The sequence below is a fragment of the Musa acuminata genome, chromosome BXJ3-7 (genome assembly GCF_036884655.1).
Source record: "Musa acuminata AAA Group cultivar baxijiao chromosome BXJ3-7, Cavendish_Baxijiao_AAA, whole genome shotgun sequence".
Classification (NCBI taxonomy): Eukaryota; Viridiplantae; Streptophyta; class Magnoliopsida; order Zingiberales; family Musaceae; genus Musa; species Musa acuminata.
The window spans coordinates 27,901,873-27,918,779 of NC_088355.1; the positions used below are offsets into that span (position 1 = coordinate 27,901,873).

The 16,907-nt window shown below is 36.6% G+C and overlaps 1 protein-coding gene across 6 annotated transcripts; it reads left to right on the plus strand.

Annotated features, from left to right (window-relative positions):
• Positions 1-1,759: 1,759 nt before the first annotated feature.
• Positions 1,760-16,254, plus strand: LOC135586720 (LRR receptor kinase BAK1-like). 6 transcript variants are annotated; one of them, XM_065160979.1, is made up of 12 exons: positions 1,760-2,067; positions 2,411-2,470; positions 2,995-3,127; positions 3,214-3,285; positions 6,881-7,024; positions 11,830-11,901; positions 11,991-12,062; positions 12,145-12,257; positions 13,329-13,466; positions 13,538-13,879; positions 14,254-14,648; positions 15,664-16,254. In XM_065160979.1, exons 1-12 carry the CDS (start codon positions 1,974-1,976, stop codon positions 15,976-15,978), a joined length of 1,950 nt encoding a protein of 649 aa, XP_065017051.1. In that variant the 5' UTR covers positions 1,760-1,973; the 3' UTR covers positions 15,979-16,254. The 6 variants fall into 6 exon arrangements, with proteins under 6 accessions (XP_065017051.1, XP_065017052.1, XP_065017055.1 ...); XM_065160980.1 differs by having other exon boundaries at positions 13,332-13,466; XM_065160983.1 differs by lacking the exon at positions 6,881-7,024.
• The last annotated feature ends 653 nt before the right edge of the window (positions 16,255-16,907 follow it).

Genomic DNA, 16,907 nt, shown 5'->3' on the forward strand with positions numbered 1-16,907 from the left:
CTAAATTCTAATTAGAATGGCTTTTCTAATGTTTGATGATTTTAAAGGTATTTTTAAAATCAAATTTAATGTTTTTTTAGATTAATTCTTCTATTGACTATAATACAAATTATTATTAAGTGGATTTTTTTGATAACTAAAAAAAGAAAATTAGGTTTTTAATCGAACACTTATTGTACTTGAAGGATTTTTCCATTCAAATTTAGTGGATTGATGGAGCAAATGCAACGTAACGTAAATTATGGAAAAAGGAATATTTGTTTCATTTATCCTACAAAGAAAAATATATGGAGAAAGGAAAGGGAGAACATGAGCAAGCCATCGAGGGAATGAAATAAACAAAGGGATGTGAAAAGAGAAGAAAAAATGAAAAATTAATGATTTGGATAAAAACTAATTTGATTACATCTAAAACATTAATTTGGTGGTGATGTATCAGATCTATTTATCAAAGTTTAAATATTTAAAAAAATTATTCAATATTTTTTTTATACTTTAAAAAATTTATCTGTTAATGATGTATAAGATTAACTTATTAAGGGTTTGAGATCACTCTTTTTATTAAAATAAAAAATATGAAAAATTAGAATTGATCTATTTATGTGAGAGAAGAAGAAAAATAAGAAAAAGTTAGGGAAAAAAAAAGAAAAAAGAAAAAGGAAAGCAGAAAGGGCTTGTGTGAGAGAAGACCATATCGTTCCGATTTGATCTTGTTTACTCCACTCGTCTTGGTTGATTCACACTAAATCTACTTTTATCTTAACCTCACACTTAAAATTCCACCAATCAATTAATAAAATTAATAAGTGTCACGATCTCGGTAAAAACTTGATTACCAATAGATCTTCGGGTTAATTGTCTAAATAATATCTATCCTTAGTTAATAAATTATTTATATTTATTTTTAATAAATAAATAAGTGATAAAAAGATCGAAATTTAATCTTGGACTTATGATCGGTCTATCAAGATCCTTATCAATCAAATTATTATTTATAAATAATTTATATCTAATTATTTTGTTTAAAACTAATTATCTCATATCATCCAACACAATTATAAGATCATTTAGAAATAAAAAAAATATTTTTTTTTATCTATCTATCTATCTATCTATCTATCTATCTCCAGGGAGATATATATATATATATATATATATATATATATATCGTTATTATTTGACGGTTATGTAAATTCTACAAAATTTCTCATTTCGTATCGGCCCGTTACATAGCAGGGAAAAGTCGCCCTCCGACACGCTCCCGTCGTTGTCATCATACAATATGATTTCGAATACACGTCCTTGTCGGAACGGAAGATCCCTGTCACAGGAGGCGGGGCTTGACCGAACCACACGTGCCCAGAAGTGCCAGTTCTCCTGTGTTACACGGAATACAAAACAGCTTTTTCATCATACGTGTCAAAACGTAAATTTGAAACTTATGTTGATGCGCTTTCAACATGAGACCAATCAAAAGGCTGAACCGTGTCCGAATCCCTCAGCTGCTCTCTCCCCGTTCAACGGTACTGTCTTCTTGGACTTGCTATTACAAAGCCAACAAAAGAGCAATCGTCTCTTGTACTCTATAGTTCGTCACCCTTCCCGTATACCTGCACTGTGCTGTAGTTAGCAGTGGCATTTTATAACCCTCACTCATTTCATCTCCTAACGAGGCGGGTTGGTGATGCGGGTACGTCGGCAACGGGTTGGTGAAGTGTTTTCGATACACATATATGGATGCTCTCAGCAGAGGTGGGAGTGGGGAGAGGGAGAGAGAAGGGAAGGGGGCGGTGCTGCTATGAAGTCGACCTTGGATCCTCGTCGAGTCTCTAGTTTCTTTGCCATGTGGTTGATTTGATATCAGATTGATGGTTTCTTCTTCGGAAATGGTGGGGGATTTTAGCTATCTTGTGGGGTAAGGGGTTAGGGTTCTTCCGACGGATCTCGAATAGGGCCGGAACTGCCGTGGAGGAATGTTGACGATGGAGTGTGGAGTCGTGATCCCTTGGGTTCTAAGGCTATTGCTGGTGTTCCGCCCTCTGTCTAGGGTTCTCGCGAACCTGGAAGGTATGATCTTTCTCTCATGTTTGGATTTTGATGCTTATTAGCTGAGGCGTATGATTTTCTCGTTGCAAGCGCTCTGCTGTTGCAATGGAATCATATCTCTTATTAGTGATGGGAGCGACAGTTTTAGCTTGTTTTGGTATGAATTAGGTGCATATATATCTTGTCCTTTTCTTCCTGCATATTGGTAAGGTGAACTATTGGATATTATATTTTTTCATGCTTCATGCTTCATGCTTCATTCAAGCAATGTGACGTGGAATTGGCTCGAGGTTTTCCTACTTTGGCTTGATCCAGTAATAGTAGTTTCCTGACCCAGTCAAGTTTGTTGTGCGTTTACCTTTAGGATGCAGAAGACTGCAGATTCAAGGAATATGGCTTCATGAGGAGGCATCTCTATCCATGCGTATGGTGTCACATGTATCTGTTGCTTGCTATTCTAGATCTTTACTTAACTGTCACTTCCTACTAGGATTTCAGATTCATTGAACCTCATGATAAGATGTGCTGTGATAATAGTTTTGCTTTATAATGTCAATTCGTGATATTGACCTGGTTCTGCTGATAAACATGTTAATTAAGCTGCCTAGTCATCTTTTAAAGGTAATACGTTAATTGAAAAAAGGTAAATGTAAAATAGGCTTTTCTTTGTTAACCCATATAATAAGATTAATAACACATGTGCATCAAATAATATTATAAATAAAATATCTAAATTTATTACCTGTAGTAAAAGACTTGATCAACTTCCTCCTTTCCTAACTAAACCAGAATGAGCAGAAAATCTCCAGCATGAGTTATCTGCTTGTTCATTGTTAAAGATTGTTTAGTTCTAGTTTTCCAATGCTTGATCTTTTTTACTAGCCTTCCCAATACGGTCTTTGTATGCTTTCATACTAGTTCCTAATGTTTTGTGTTCTTCTTCAACAGGTGATGCATTACATAGTTTAAGGACAAACCTCAATGATCCAAACAATGTTTTGCAGAGTTGGGATCCAACTCTTGTCAATCCATGTACATGGTTTCATGTTACATGTAACAATGAAAATAGTGTTATCAGAGTGTAAGTAAACAATTACTCAACATATAGCACCATGGAACAATCGTTATCCTCATGTGTAGCATGATGCTTGTGTGAACTTCTTTCAGTGATCTTGGAAATGCAGCATTATCTGGTCAACTGGTTCCTCAACTTGGTCAACTAAAAAATCTGCAGTACCTGTAAGTTCTTGATGTTTGTTCAAATCTCTCATTATTTTTTCTTCTGAACGATCAATGTAGCAGCTTTACATAGTAATATACCATAAATAGTGCTACTGGTTGACTACATTGATAATTTGAAATTCTCAATGGAGACAGAGAAAATCTTTAGGTGCAATTTTTCAGATACTCAAAGAAAAGGAACTTGGCGGTCGCTCTGTAACTTGAACTCCAATGTTTATATTCAGTTTGAAGATTCCTTCCATGGAATATTGGCAGGACATTTCACATCTTTTTCTTTAGCAACTATATTTAACTATCCTAGAGTGTAGGTCATCTATCTCTAGTTTTCGTTAACCTAGTCAAATCAAAGTGATATTTTGTGTCTGCCAGGGTTTGAATGCTAATCTGTATAGAAATTCCACCTTTCATTGGACTGATGTGATGTTAGTACTATAATACTGATCAATATGCCTCCTGGTATTGATGGGAAATAAAACAGAAGAGAGAGAGAGAGAGAGAGAGAGAGAGAGAGAGATCTTCTTTTGCTACAGGATGAAGACGGACCAATTTGGGAGCCCTTGAGCCAAAATTCCTCTTCTCTTCTTGCCCCGTTTCTTCATCTCCTCCTCCTCTTCCAAAAACTCCTTCATTTTGCAGGTGGACTCTCAAATAACAGGTTCTTTGGATCATCCGAGCAGTTCTAGAAAAATTGATGTATTGTATGATGTCCTACATTCCACCTAGTTGATCAACAGGAACTTTTACATGGTCTTTTTTTTTTTGACATACCTAATGTTTCTAAAGTCAATTCATAATGGTTATGCTAGGAGATGCCTTAGTAATGTGCAGATTGTAAAAGTTAGCATGAATTGAACCTTCAATACCATCAATAATTGGTTAATCATTGTTTGAGCCATAACTATCCTTCTTGTTTGAATAGGAGCTTATCTTTTGCGTTGAACAAAATTATGATATGATGGTAGGACTTAGTTTATTACATGGTTTTATGATTAAGCTAATCCTCATCTAGATATGTTCTTTCTAATCCCAAAATCTCCAAGTTTCTCTTTACGGTTGAGATTAGTTGTTTTAGCAGCTAAATCAACTAATTATGAATCACTCCAAAGTATCAGCGGCTTTTCAGTATGGGATGTTCGATTCGGCGAGCTAACCTTTAAGAATCAGACAAAATCCAAGAGTCATGTCATGAGAAGTTTTGTGTGTATTTAAAATTTTTATTACATGATCTTCACCATCAAATGATTGGTTGGATGACAATTGAAGCATTTGTTTTCAAATTTGAAGAACTGGATATGAGTTTGAACTTGTGGGAGTGAATGATGTAGTGACAAATGATAATGGTCGCCAATGCTTGATCCTGCACTAAATAAAGATTAGAAACAATTTTATTTTTTTCTTTCAGTAATGCATAAAACAAGAGCTTTTCAGGCATATTCTAAGTCTTATGTAAACTCCATAACTAATTGCTTATTAAAATTTTTAAGTTCTTAAATGTCTTATATTATAGTGATATTTTGATTTCTCTATTTGTTCTGTTAATAATGCATAAAGCAGGAATTTCTCATATTGGTTCTGTATCGTATAAGCCATGCTAAATTGCTTGTCTAAATTAGGGTCTGTCGTACCGAACTGTACCGCCCGGTACGGGTGGTACGTACCGGTCCGACAGGTTGTCGGTACGCGGACCGCCTGTTACCGGTCAGAGTGCACTAAAGCACTGTAGCAGTGCACTGTACTCGGCACACCTGGGTGTACCACTCGGTACACCTGGGTGTACCGCTCAGTATACCGTACCGTACCGATATCGAGCCTAGGTCGAAATACCGGTATGGTACGGTATTGCGAACCTTGGTCTAAATTACCAGGTGGTCAAAGTTTGTCTTAATATTGATTTAATAGAAGGTCAAATTTGATACTTATCATTCCAAAAATCATCCAACCTTTGAGAATTTGACATTTTATCTGAAAACAATGAGTTCCCTTGACCCTTGAATTTGCTTCAACAAACTTCTTTCCATTCTTTTCATAGATATGGGTAGAGTTGGGAATGGGTTGGCCTGTTTCATGCTTATACCTGATCTAAATTTATGTCTTATAACTGTCACTGGATCGCTTCGATAGAGAATAAGGTGATAGAAAATTGTTTAAGATGGTATAGGTATGTGTTTAGGAGATCTCAAAATGCGGTAGTCAAAAGTGGTGAAATAATTAATGTTAGTGGTATGAGAAAAAGGTAGAGGAAGACCTAAAAAAATTTAATAGATATTATAAATAAAGATATAAGTACTCTAAACTTAACTAAACATATGACTTTTTACAGATCTCAATGGTAGTAAAAGATCCATGTAGTCGATCCCAAATGGTTGGGACTTATGGCTTTGTTGTTGTAATTGTCACTAGATATGACTAATGAAATCCATAGATAGATGACAATCTAATTCATTATTGGTTCTAATTAAAAACAGAATGAAGGAAGATTTGGTCCCAATTTGAAAGTGACAACAAAAAATGGACATGGATATTGATTGAAGCTGGATTCATAGAGACCACATATATTGTATAATATCTGTCATTTTCATAGAACAATGAAGTGGAAAGCTCATTTTGGAGAAAATGATGATTTCGCAGGATGGTTGAGGATTGAAGTTTTGAAGTTGGCCCAAATAAATTTGGAAGAACTTGCTTTTTAATTGATGGCTATTTACTCAGGTGCTAATTTCATCTGTATAGTCTATAAATTTTTACCAGTTTAATGCATTTCACCAAAATTGCATATCTTCAAGAGTTTCCTTAATATGGTTTGCTGTTATGACCAGAGTTTAATGTGGTATTCAAGGATTTAAGTTCTGTTTGTTTGTTTCATGCCTGTAGCTGCTTGAATGCAGTCGCTTGGAACAAAAAAGTAAAAAATGTTTGATAAATTGAGCAACAAGGGGAAACATACATATGTAGCTTTCTTCTGTCATCCTTATCATTGACAGAAAATCATTGGCTGCTCTTATTTCGTTAAGTGGAATGATGGACAGTTCTTTGTCACCTCTTAGAGGCAATTGAGATAAGAAGTGTACTTTTGAACCTTGATATCTGAACTTTGAAAGTATCAGTCATCTCAAACCTTAATTCATAAAACTCCAAATGCTGGTCATCTCAATTGCTTTAAATGCCATCAACTGGATCTTTTCTGGGGCAAAATCTTTACCAGTCCAATAACTGAATCACAAACTGCTGATACGTGCATTGCTGACACAAATGCATTTTTAACTCTGGGTTCATCACCACATCTGGACACAGATTGATAACAGTGATACTGGAACCTATATTTTTCTTGATTTATTGTCAGAAAAGCTTAAAATCAGTATGAAATGTACAAGCGGGGCACATGGCATAAAGAATTTATCTTTCAAGTTTCACATTGTTTTGCAACTTTGTTTTCATATTGTAATAGCTCAACATTGCTTCAGGTGGTACCTTTATAATATTCTGATGGTAAAAACTAATATAATATGTTGAGCACTGCTCTCAGTAAGAACCTTAGATTACCTATTTTAGGAATTTCTGGCTTATTGTTTTTGATCAGAAACATTCATGACAGGGAAATCTACAGTAATAACATTAGTGGGACAATACCGGTTGAACTTGGGAATCTGACAAACCTTGTGAGCTTAGATCTGTACTTGAACAATTTCATTGGTGTAATACCTGAAGCACTGGGGAACCTCGCGCAGCTCCGCTTCCTGTATGAAACTCATCCTTTGTCTCATTTATTTGGCATGTCCTTTTATTATCTACTTATTCTATGACAAATGTTCCTTTGCATGACCAAATTATAGAAAATTAGAAATCACTTGGGTGTTTTTGTTTGCTTAATTACTGACGAGGACAAATGAAACAAATATCACCTGCCTATGGTAAATATTACTAGTTTCTGCATATGCTTTCGTAGGTGATACCTTGATATATTAGAAGTTGGGCTTACTATTCCTAGCTGATTTCTGTTGACAAATGCACTACTAGGTGCTTAGATGTAGTCTTTTGTTGCTGCGTCTTGTATTATGAGAAACTTCTAAAATAAAAATTTCACTATTTATTTTTAGCAGCTCATATTTTGCTGAAAGCAGTAGCTTCTTTACTACCACATTTTGCCTGTTTTTGCTAAGCAACATGCTATTTAATATTATGTATGTCTCTTATCAGATGGGGTTTATTCTGTTACCTCTTTGGCATTTGTTTCTTGAGACGGATTTTCATCTTTTCTTTGTCATAATCTCTTTTCATTTGGTTATTGAGCTTAATTTTCAAAGATATATTTTCCTAGATGTTAATAGGTAATTTAAGTATTTATTATGAACTCGGTGCCAGCTTTGGCACATAGTTGCTAGGTTGTCAGTTGATAAAAAAATTATGGTCAACTATTTTATGGTGCCTTGTGATACTGAAAATGTGTTTCTTGATTGATCTATAGTTAAGGACAGTCTTGAATGATGATTAACTTTTTTCAAAAGGTGACATTAAACTTTGTTACTTTAGAGGTTTACACCACTTTAAGCCCACTACGCATACTTGTAGGGAAATCTAGGGGCGGCATGATATGCGCAGCAGAAGAAAAGAAAACAAAAACTCCAAATTTTCCAAAAAGGTGTTCATCGTTGTGCGAAGATTGATGCGCAAAAACTCGTAAAACTTAAATCCACGTGTGAGATAGTATTTTACCTAGGGAGATCGTATATCTCTGAATTCCTGTAGATCTATGGGATTGGATGAAGGAGTTTAAGTGCCCTCCTCTCTAGCGGTGATACACACAATAGGGTTGCAACGACGCTCCTCAATCACTACCCAAATCTCTACACCTGTTATCTGAGGAGGAGAAGGGGAGAGGCGAATAAGAGTTGGTAATCAAGAAGCCTCTAGCTTATGGGTCTTTGGTTCCCTCATATTTATAGACTACTTAACCTTAATGGATCATGCTCTATTGGGTATTGGATCTTTATTCAACTACCCAGGCCTCTTAAATTAATAGATATCTATCAAATAATCTCTCATTGGCTCTTATTGGATCTCATCCATAGGATCCAATAATTTAGGGGCTTATTGGATATCCAATAAGATATGGGCTCCGGCGGATATCTTATATCCGAACCTTTGCTCATCGCAATGCCTACCATATGTGTGTGACCTTCTAGGCCCAACATCGAGCTGGCCGTGCGTTATACCTATCAGAACTTCTTCTGGCTAGGTGAATTATTATCTTTATAAGATAATAATTCTCTCGACTTATCGATTGCAGATGTACTAGGCCACTACGTTGCAGTCCCCAGACGATACAGAGGAATCCAATCTATTGGACCCGTATGTCCTCAGTTACCGTGTATCTATAGTCCCTCATCCATCTAATACCCTAGAGACCGTATACTAGGCATGATACTGCTAGGCCCAGACAGTTTCTACTTGACTCCCGCTCTAATCGGATTTTCTCGGACAACTCTTTCTTTCTCAATCCGAATGACCTTGGTCAGGGATTTGTCTGAGCAAGAACACATGAGATATTCCTCTCATGACATCGAGAGTGGATGATCCTCTATCGACACTTAATAGTCCTCATAAGGTTGGCTGCTACTCCCGATGATCGGCTATACTAGATCTGAAACTTTCAGGCCTATAAGTTCGGTATCAAAGAGCAGAGTACTCATATAGGACATTTTTGTTCTTTCAAGTCTAAGGACCAGATACATCACTGAGACGATGAAATTACTGTCTGACAATAAGGCATCATCAACCATCTAGTATTCCGTGAGTGGATCAATCAGTGAACTCATTTTCCAATGAACATCTATACTGTATCCCTAGTGTCTTTATATAAGCAGTTATGAGACCAGTTGTCTCCATCATATGGACGGGTATATGGTACACCAGTCTGTCCGTTTATCTCGATGTCCTTCTCGAATAACCTATGATCAGGATTATTTAGGGTCTGTGTTTAAAGGCGAATCGGTCTCATTATCGTGATCTCATCACGATCCGATTCCCATTGCACAGATCCATGGATATCACAATATATATATATTAATGCAATAAGCAATATAAAGTGATAAAATGTCAAAAAATATAATAAGCAAAAAGAGTACGTGTCATGTCACATGTGCCATCACTCACGTGATTGGCTTGTAGGGCACCTATGACTAGTAATACTTGTTTTATATCATTGTATTCACCGAGCAATTTTGATGAGTGATTGTTAAAAAAGGCGGCTTAGTGCATGAGGTTCCTGCCAGTATGGGGTTTGAGGAGAATGAATGTATATAACTTCACCTATGCAAGAAAAGACTTTTCCATGAGTTTAACCTTTGGCACCTAGGCCACAAAATGGGTAACCTCACCATTGTGTCAAAGCTCCTAACCAAACAATTTTTAATTAATAAATAATAATAGAATCTTGATCAAGCAATATTTGATCATGTTGCATTTGTTGTGCTTTGTGATCTTCCCATTCCTTATTCCTTCTTTTTATTCTTCCTCCTTCATCCTCTTCCTTCTTCCTCATCCTTCGCCTTTCTTCCTTCCCTGGCAGATCGGTACTGTTTTACAGTATGCTGTGCCTGTGTGCTGGAATGGACCTAACTTGTATCCGTCTGGCCATAGGGTACCCACAATAAGACAAATAATAAATGAACTAAAATCATTGAATCAAAATCACTAACCATTAATGTAATTAGAAAACAATTCTCAGGTGAACAAAAATTTTAGAAATATATATGAAGTATCCCTTAAGTATCCTAAAAGCATTGTTACTTCGAGTAAGGATTTAAATGCGACTCTGTACTGTGTGTACTAATCGGTTTTTCTAGTCGGACTCAATGATACACTTCTTTGTTACTTTTGGGTAATATTGGGTGGCAAGTGCCTCATAATTATTGATATATGGTATTGGCCTTTGTCATGATAGACTTGGTTCTATCAGTGTCCAATTATCATAGTCATGATCTAGTCGATTTCGTGGTGCTTGGACAAATATCTCTTCAACAAAGTGGTATTAAATTCCGTGATTTGGTTCGGCCGTTTACGGTGTTAGACACTGCTGTTTATCCCCTTGGCATTACAGTCGCGCTATACTTCGTTTCTGTGGAGTATGCTACCCATGATGCAAATGTTTAGGCCACTAGCAAAGTGCTTAATTCCAAGGAAACCAGCTGGTTCACAGTTAATGTACGGAATTCTTGGTTTATTTGTGGGAGGTGTGGTCACCAATTTGAAATGGACTCTCGCATGAGGGTGAGTGTGAGAGTGTTTAGTCCAATATTGTTGAGAAAATAATCAGTGGCTAAACAGATGGCTGAAAACTAAATAGCTTAGTTTTTGGTATTACAAATGGTATCTAGCTCCCATATTCATGCATTGTAACATATGTATACTTCCGAGAAGTATGATTTAGCAGTGGTTAGTTTTTGAATAATCACATAGCAAACAGGCATTATATCATCATTTTCTTGGTTAATTATTTGTTTGAATTGCTCAAGCTATAAACACCACATAGATGGCATATGTATTTAATGGTTAGAAGGTGGGAGACAGAAAATAGCATATTTGATTTACTTATTGCTATAAGACTTACAGTACAGTTTAGATTAAGAAAGAACTTGAAGTATTTGAAGGATGCTCATTGATGCTTCCCAGTTATATAGTTTCAAATTTTTTAGTGTTAACTGGAAAAAGATACAGGAGCGTGAAATAAAAAAATATAAACACAAGGGTTAGTCTAAGATGCTCAACTAAATGTGTTTGCCCAGCAGTATATCTTGTGGATGACCTCAACTGTACATATCTCATACCTTGATTAGTTGTCCCATGTGAAATAACTTAAGACAAGTATCATCTGACCTCTGATTGAACTTAACTTGTCCTATCACGAAGCATAAAATAATGTTATAAATAATGCAGCAAAATAAAATTGTAACAATTAACAAAGCAATTAAATTGGTTCTGTACTTGGTTCACAACTGGATGCTCCTGTGTGTCACTATTTTTATATTGTTTACACCTAATGACATGATATACATGTGTGAATAAATATTTGGGTTGCCTTTGGGGTTGATGCTTGCCTTGGAGATGCAAGGCAAAGCATTAAGGAACCATCAGTGTCCCTCCAAATTGCATCAAATAGGATATAGAACAATGAATACTTTCTCTACATGACTTGCGTAAAGACGAAGTTGTGGCAAATTTGTGGTAAATGAAAGAATCAGAAAGTCAAATGAAGCAAACAATCTCCCTCATTGAAGAGAAAGATGGAAATCAACCTGGACGTTAGAAATTTTATTTTGTAGTTGTTTTTGTTTCATTGTATTTCTGCAGCATATGAAGATGCAGTAGTTGATTAATTTTCTTTAATCCTGCCTTTGTCATATATCATTCATTTTATACTGGATATAGATATTGTTGACTGTAACAATTTTTAAGTTTATTCTTATTCCGGCAAAAACATTATTGAACAAGTACACTATGGCCTCTCACAATCTATTGTTTCTGGGAATTTCTGTGGAAGGATAGTCGACTTAATAACAATAGCTTGTCAGGTCAAATTCCTCAGTCTTTGACAAGCATCAACTCACTCCAAGTTCTGTAAGTTGCTCTGATGCATATAAAGTTCTGCTTGTGTCATTTTCTTTGGGGATCAATCTTTCATAATGTGAACTAAAATGAATATGCAGGGATCTATCGAACAACAATTTATCAGGAGAAGTTCCATCAACTGGATCTTTTTCCCTATTCACTCCCATCAGGTGTTTTGCTAGTTTACATTGTAGATATTCTGAAAGCTTTAATGAGATGATGCTAGTACTCATCATATGTACAAAATTGCAGTTTTGCTAACAATCCTCTGTTATGTGGATCGGGTACCACAAAGCCTTGTCCAGGCTCTCCTCCATTTTCTCCACCACCTCCATTTAATCCTCCTGCACCAATAACTTCACAAGGTGAAAAATTAAGGAACAGATTCTTATGTCAGAACAATGGCCTGATTTTGTTCTTGTATTTAGTTAAGAAATATGCTTCTTTGTGAATGATGCAATAAATAGTTTGCATTTCTTCAGAGAATTATGGTTCTCTGCTGGGCTCAAAAGAGTTACTATTGCAACTCTATAATAACAAGAGACGAAAGTGCTAACTATTCTGGTCAATTTCCTGCCATGGAGATCTGTTGAGAACAATATCACTAATTAAGCAACGGCTATCTAGTCTCTTTTAGTCATCTCATCATCATTTATAAGTAATCTTAAGTGACGTGTTTGTTCAAATGTTGTATCTACAAGTCTCCTTTGAACTTGTTCAGAAACTATTCCTAATTGTTCACAAGTGTAATATCTCTTATTTTCTCATGAAGCAAACCTTCACACCTATCTCATCATCCTTGTCTTATCAAAACTAACATTTTATATATAGTTTTTGCTTAATTACTCAACATTGTGACCATATGCTTAGCTTTAAGTTGATTTCATTTTGGCTCTTCACCTTTTATGTGCATTTGAGATGGCTATTACCTAAAAGTGAAAGTTGCTTGTGATTATGCTAGGTTAAACTCTATCATCTAAGGTAGATCTTTGCAACTCCCAGCAAGCCATTCAGTTTTTCAAGCCGATGCCCTCTCTTGCCTAAATGCCTCAGCTAGTACCCACTTTATATGATTAGTATTATATTTTTGTTCATTGGTAGCAAAATTTTATCATCTTAGGTTTCAAGAACAGACTGGACCATTATGTACTGATTGATGTTTACCAGTCTTAACTGAGGAGGACCGGTACTAGACTATAAAGATTGGTCATTGTTGATATTTATTTTTTTATTTTTCTGGTGATATCAGGTGGTACAGATTAGTGTAAAAGAGATTTTAGCATGCTTTATTGACCTCAAGACTAATGAAAATGGATTAAGTGATTTTTCGGAAGCATTCTTTTGAGTTGCATGATATTTACTTAAGACAAGCTATTAGCAATAGAAAAACTAAAATATCAAACCACTGGAACTAATGCATGCTAGCTGTCCTGCAGCAGGAAATGGTGTCTCCAGCACAGGAGCAATTGCTGGAGGAGTTGCAGCTGGTGCTGCTTTGCTGTTTGCAGCACCTGCAATTGGATTTGCATGGTGGCGTCGTCGTAAACCACAAGAACATTTCTTTGATGTACCTGGTTAGTTTAGTTGGTGCATTGTAGATAATAGTGTGAATGCCGATTCATATGCTTCATTTTGTGTTATGCAGCGGAAGAAGACCCAGAAGTTAATCTTGGCCAGCTTAAGAGGTTTTCTTTGCGTGAATTGCAAGTTGCTACCGACAGCTTCAGCAACAAAAATATTCTTGGTAGAGGTGGGTTTGGGAAGGTCTACAAGGGACGGCTTGCAGATGGTTCATTAGTAGCAGTAAAAAGATTGAAAGAAGAGCGGACACCAGGAGGGGAGCTTCAATTTCAGACAGAAGTCGAGATGATTAGCATGGCAGTACATCGGAACCTGCTTCGTCTTCGTGGGTTTTGCATGACACCAACTGAACGGTTGCTTGTCTACCCATACATGGTTAATGGAAGTGTTGCATCTTGTTTGAGAGGTACCTTTTACTCCATGCTCCATGTAGGCAATATGCCACTGCCAGCAGTCTAAAAGAATTGTTTTTCTTTCCCTTTTTCGTGTGTGTTGAATGTTGACTATATCCTTCATGAATTCAAATATTAGTCTGTATGATGTGTACCAACTGGTATCTGCTGGTCCGGCCAACAACCGATCTTGGAACATATGGTCTGGTATTGGTCAATTATTTCTTTGGGCAATACCAGATGGTTTGGTAGATTACGAAAACCAATGTTGAACCAATATTTAACTTCTTGATATCCTTATCTTTCCATTTTAGTAATTTGCTGGGGATAAGATTAGTGCTTAACTATCGTATTTCTCTCATTCTTAAAATTGTTAAATTTTTTGCAGAGAGACCTCCATCTCAACCTCCACTTGACTGGCTAACTCGAAGACGAATTGCACTGGGAGCTGCAAGGGGCTTGTCATACTTGCATGATCATTGTGATCCAAAGATTATTCATCGTGATGTCAAAGCGGCTAATATTTTGTTAGATGAAGAATTTGAGGCTGTTGTGGGGGATTTTGGTCTGGCCAAACTCATGGACTACAAGGATACACATGTTACAACTGCTGTCCGTGGAACAATTGGACACATTGCTCCTGAATACTTGTCCACTGGAAAATCTTCGGAAAAAACTGATGTCTTTGGATATGGAATCATGCTTTTGGAGCTCATTACTGGCCAAAGGGCTTTTGATCTTGCTAGGCTTGCAAATGATGATGATGTCATGTTGCTTGACTGGGTAAGATTTTCTCATTCTAAATCATGGTTTGCATATCCTTTTTATTTATTTGATTGTAACATTATTGTCTTTGGACCAAAGCCTTCAAAAGCTTTGTTATGTCTCTGGTGTTTTAGTCTGATAGCACTAAATGGTTAAACAAATAGTGGTTTCTTAGTTGATATTATTGAACCAAGGATTGAAATATCGTATTGTACCGGAGTTTTGACATTTGCTCGGTACGGTATGGTATATATATATATATATATATATATATATATATATAATTTAGTGACGTTGCCGAAGTAACGTTATCGAATTTTTTATATTTCGACGATGTTGCCTCTCTCTATATATATATTTATATAGAAAAAAATTATATATATATTTATATATAAATTTTTTTTTATATATAGATATTTTTATAAAAGGCGACGTCGTCTCTCCCTTCTCCCACGCGGGGTGATGTCGTCGAGGCGACGCAACGTCCTCGCTTGGGGAGAAGAGAGGCGACGTCGCATATAAATAAATAAATAAATAAATATATATATATATATATATACCGCCCGGTAATAGGCGGTCCGTGTACCGGTCTGTTGACGGACCGGTATGTACCGCTCGATACGGGCGGTATTATTCGAAATTGAAGACCTTGATTGAAACATGTAAATATCTTCCGTATTTCTTATTGACCAGCCCCTTGACACATGGGACATTCACATGCTTTGTTTCCTCTTATAGATCTTTCTAACAGCACTAGGGTAGCCCCAGGAAGTTTAACATTAATGCATCTGTCTGTCAACTTCCTCATGCTGACACACCGTATGTCCTTCAATTTCACAAGAATGGCATTCATTGAGTTTGACATCGGACAAGTTTATCTTGATGATGCCTGGATGTCTCACTTCAAATGACAAATTCTTTCACTGAAACTCTTGTTGATAGCACTTGATGCTCATGAATATTGGAACTCTTTCATTAGGGTTCAAGTTAACTGCTGAGGATTAATTTCTCAGAAAATTTTGTGCTGCTTTAGGTGAAAGGACTTCTGAAGGAGAAAAGGCTAGAGCTGCTGGTGGACCCAGATCTTCAGAATGACTACATAGAGGTGGAGGTGGAGTCACTCATCCAGGTTGCCTTGCTATGCACACAAGGCTCCCCTGTGGATCGTCCCAAAATGTCAGAAGTTGTGAGAATGCTCGAAGGCGATGGTCTTGCCGAGAGATGGGAGGAGTGGCAGAAAGTGGAGGTGGTTCGCCTGGAGTTTGAAATGGCCCCTCATCGCAACTCCGAATGGATAATTGATTCTACCGACAATCTTCATGCGGTTGAATTATCTGGTCCAAGGTGATAAATACGACAAAAGTAGAAGAAAATTTGCTGTCTATTCCTGGGCCTCGCATATTCTAGACGCCCATTCTACGTCCAATCCAACTTCAGCTGTATATCTATGGATTTGCTTTCTCGTGTTTGCTTTCCCCCTTCTCTTCAGCCACATTGGTACCGGCTTACCGTATATGCTTATGTTGCATCAATCTTTTTTCTTGTATGAATCCAAGTACTGCAACAAACTGTGAACTAGTGTAGTTTGTACTTTTCTGTGTTTAGTCCACTTAAGTTTCAGATATCTAGCAAGCTTTGTAGATATGCGTCAAGAAGACCTGCTGCAAGTTAACGTGTCATGCATAGCTGGGAAATCCCTGCAGCATCCTACTTTGACAACTCAGACAGTCTTTATTTTTCAGGCTAAACTGAAACTTCTTCATATTGTGAAAGCTAAAATGACCTGCCTGTCAAAACTTCCAGCTTAATTGTCTGAAATTGCCAGCTTCTTCTCATGATTTGTTCAGTTATGTAGATGATATTCTGGACATTTGAAAGAGAGCAGCGACATGGCTGGAGTTTTCCTGTCCAAAAATCTCAGTAGGAGATGATGATTCACTTCCAAGTTTTAGAACTATATATATGTATATATATATATGATACAGTTTAGGGAAATAATTGATCCTTTTTAACTTTGGAGGCCTAACTCAAATATGATAGGGTGTTACAGGTGTATTCGGAACGTGATCCAGCCAATGTAAATTATGGTGCAAATATTTAACGTTACAATTTAAAGCTTGAATCCTCCATTATTCGATCCAGGCGGGTACTGCACGTCAGGCGGGTACTGCACGTCCCCTTCAACATCTAACTTTTTCTGAAAGGGGATAATTGTCCCCTTCAACATCTAACTTTTTCTGAAAGGGGAATGAATTATCCTCCTTCACTATATGATAT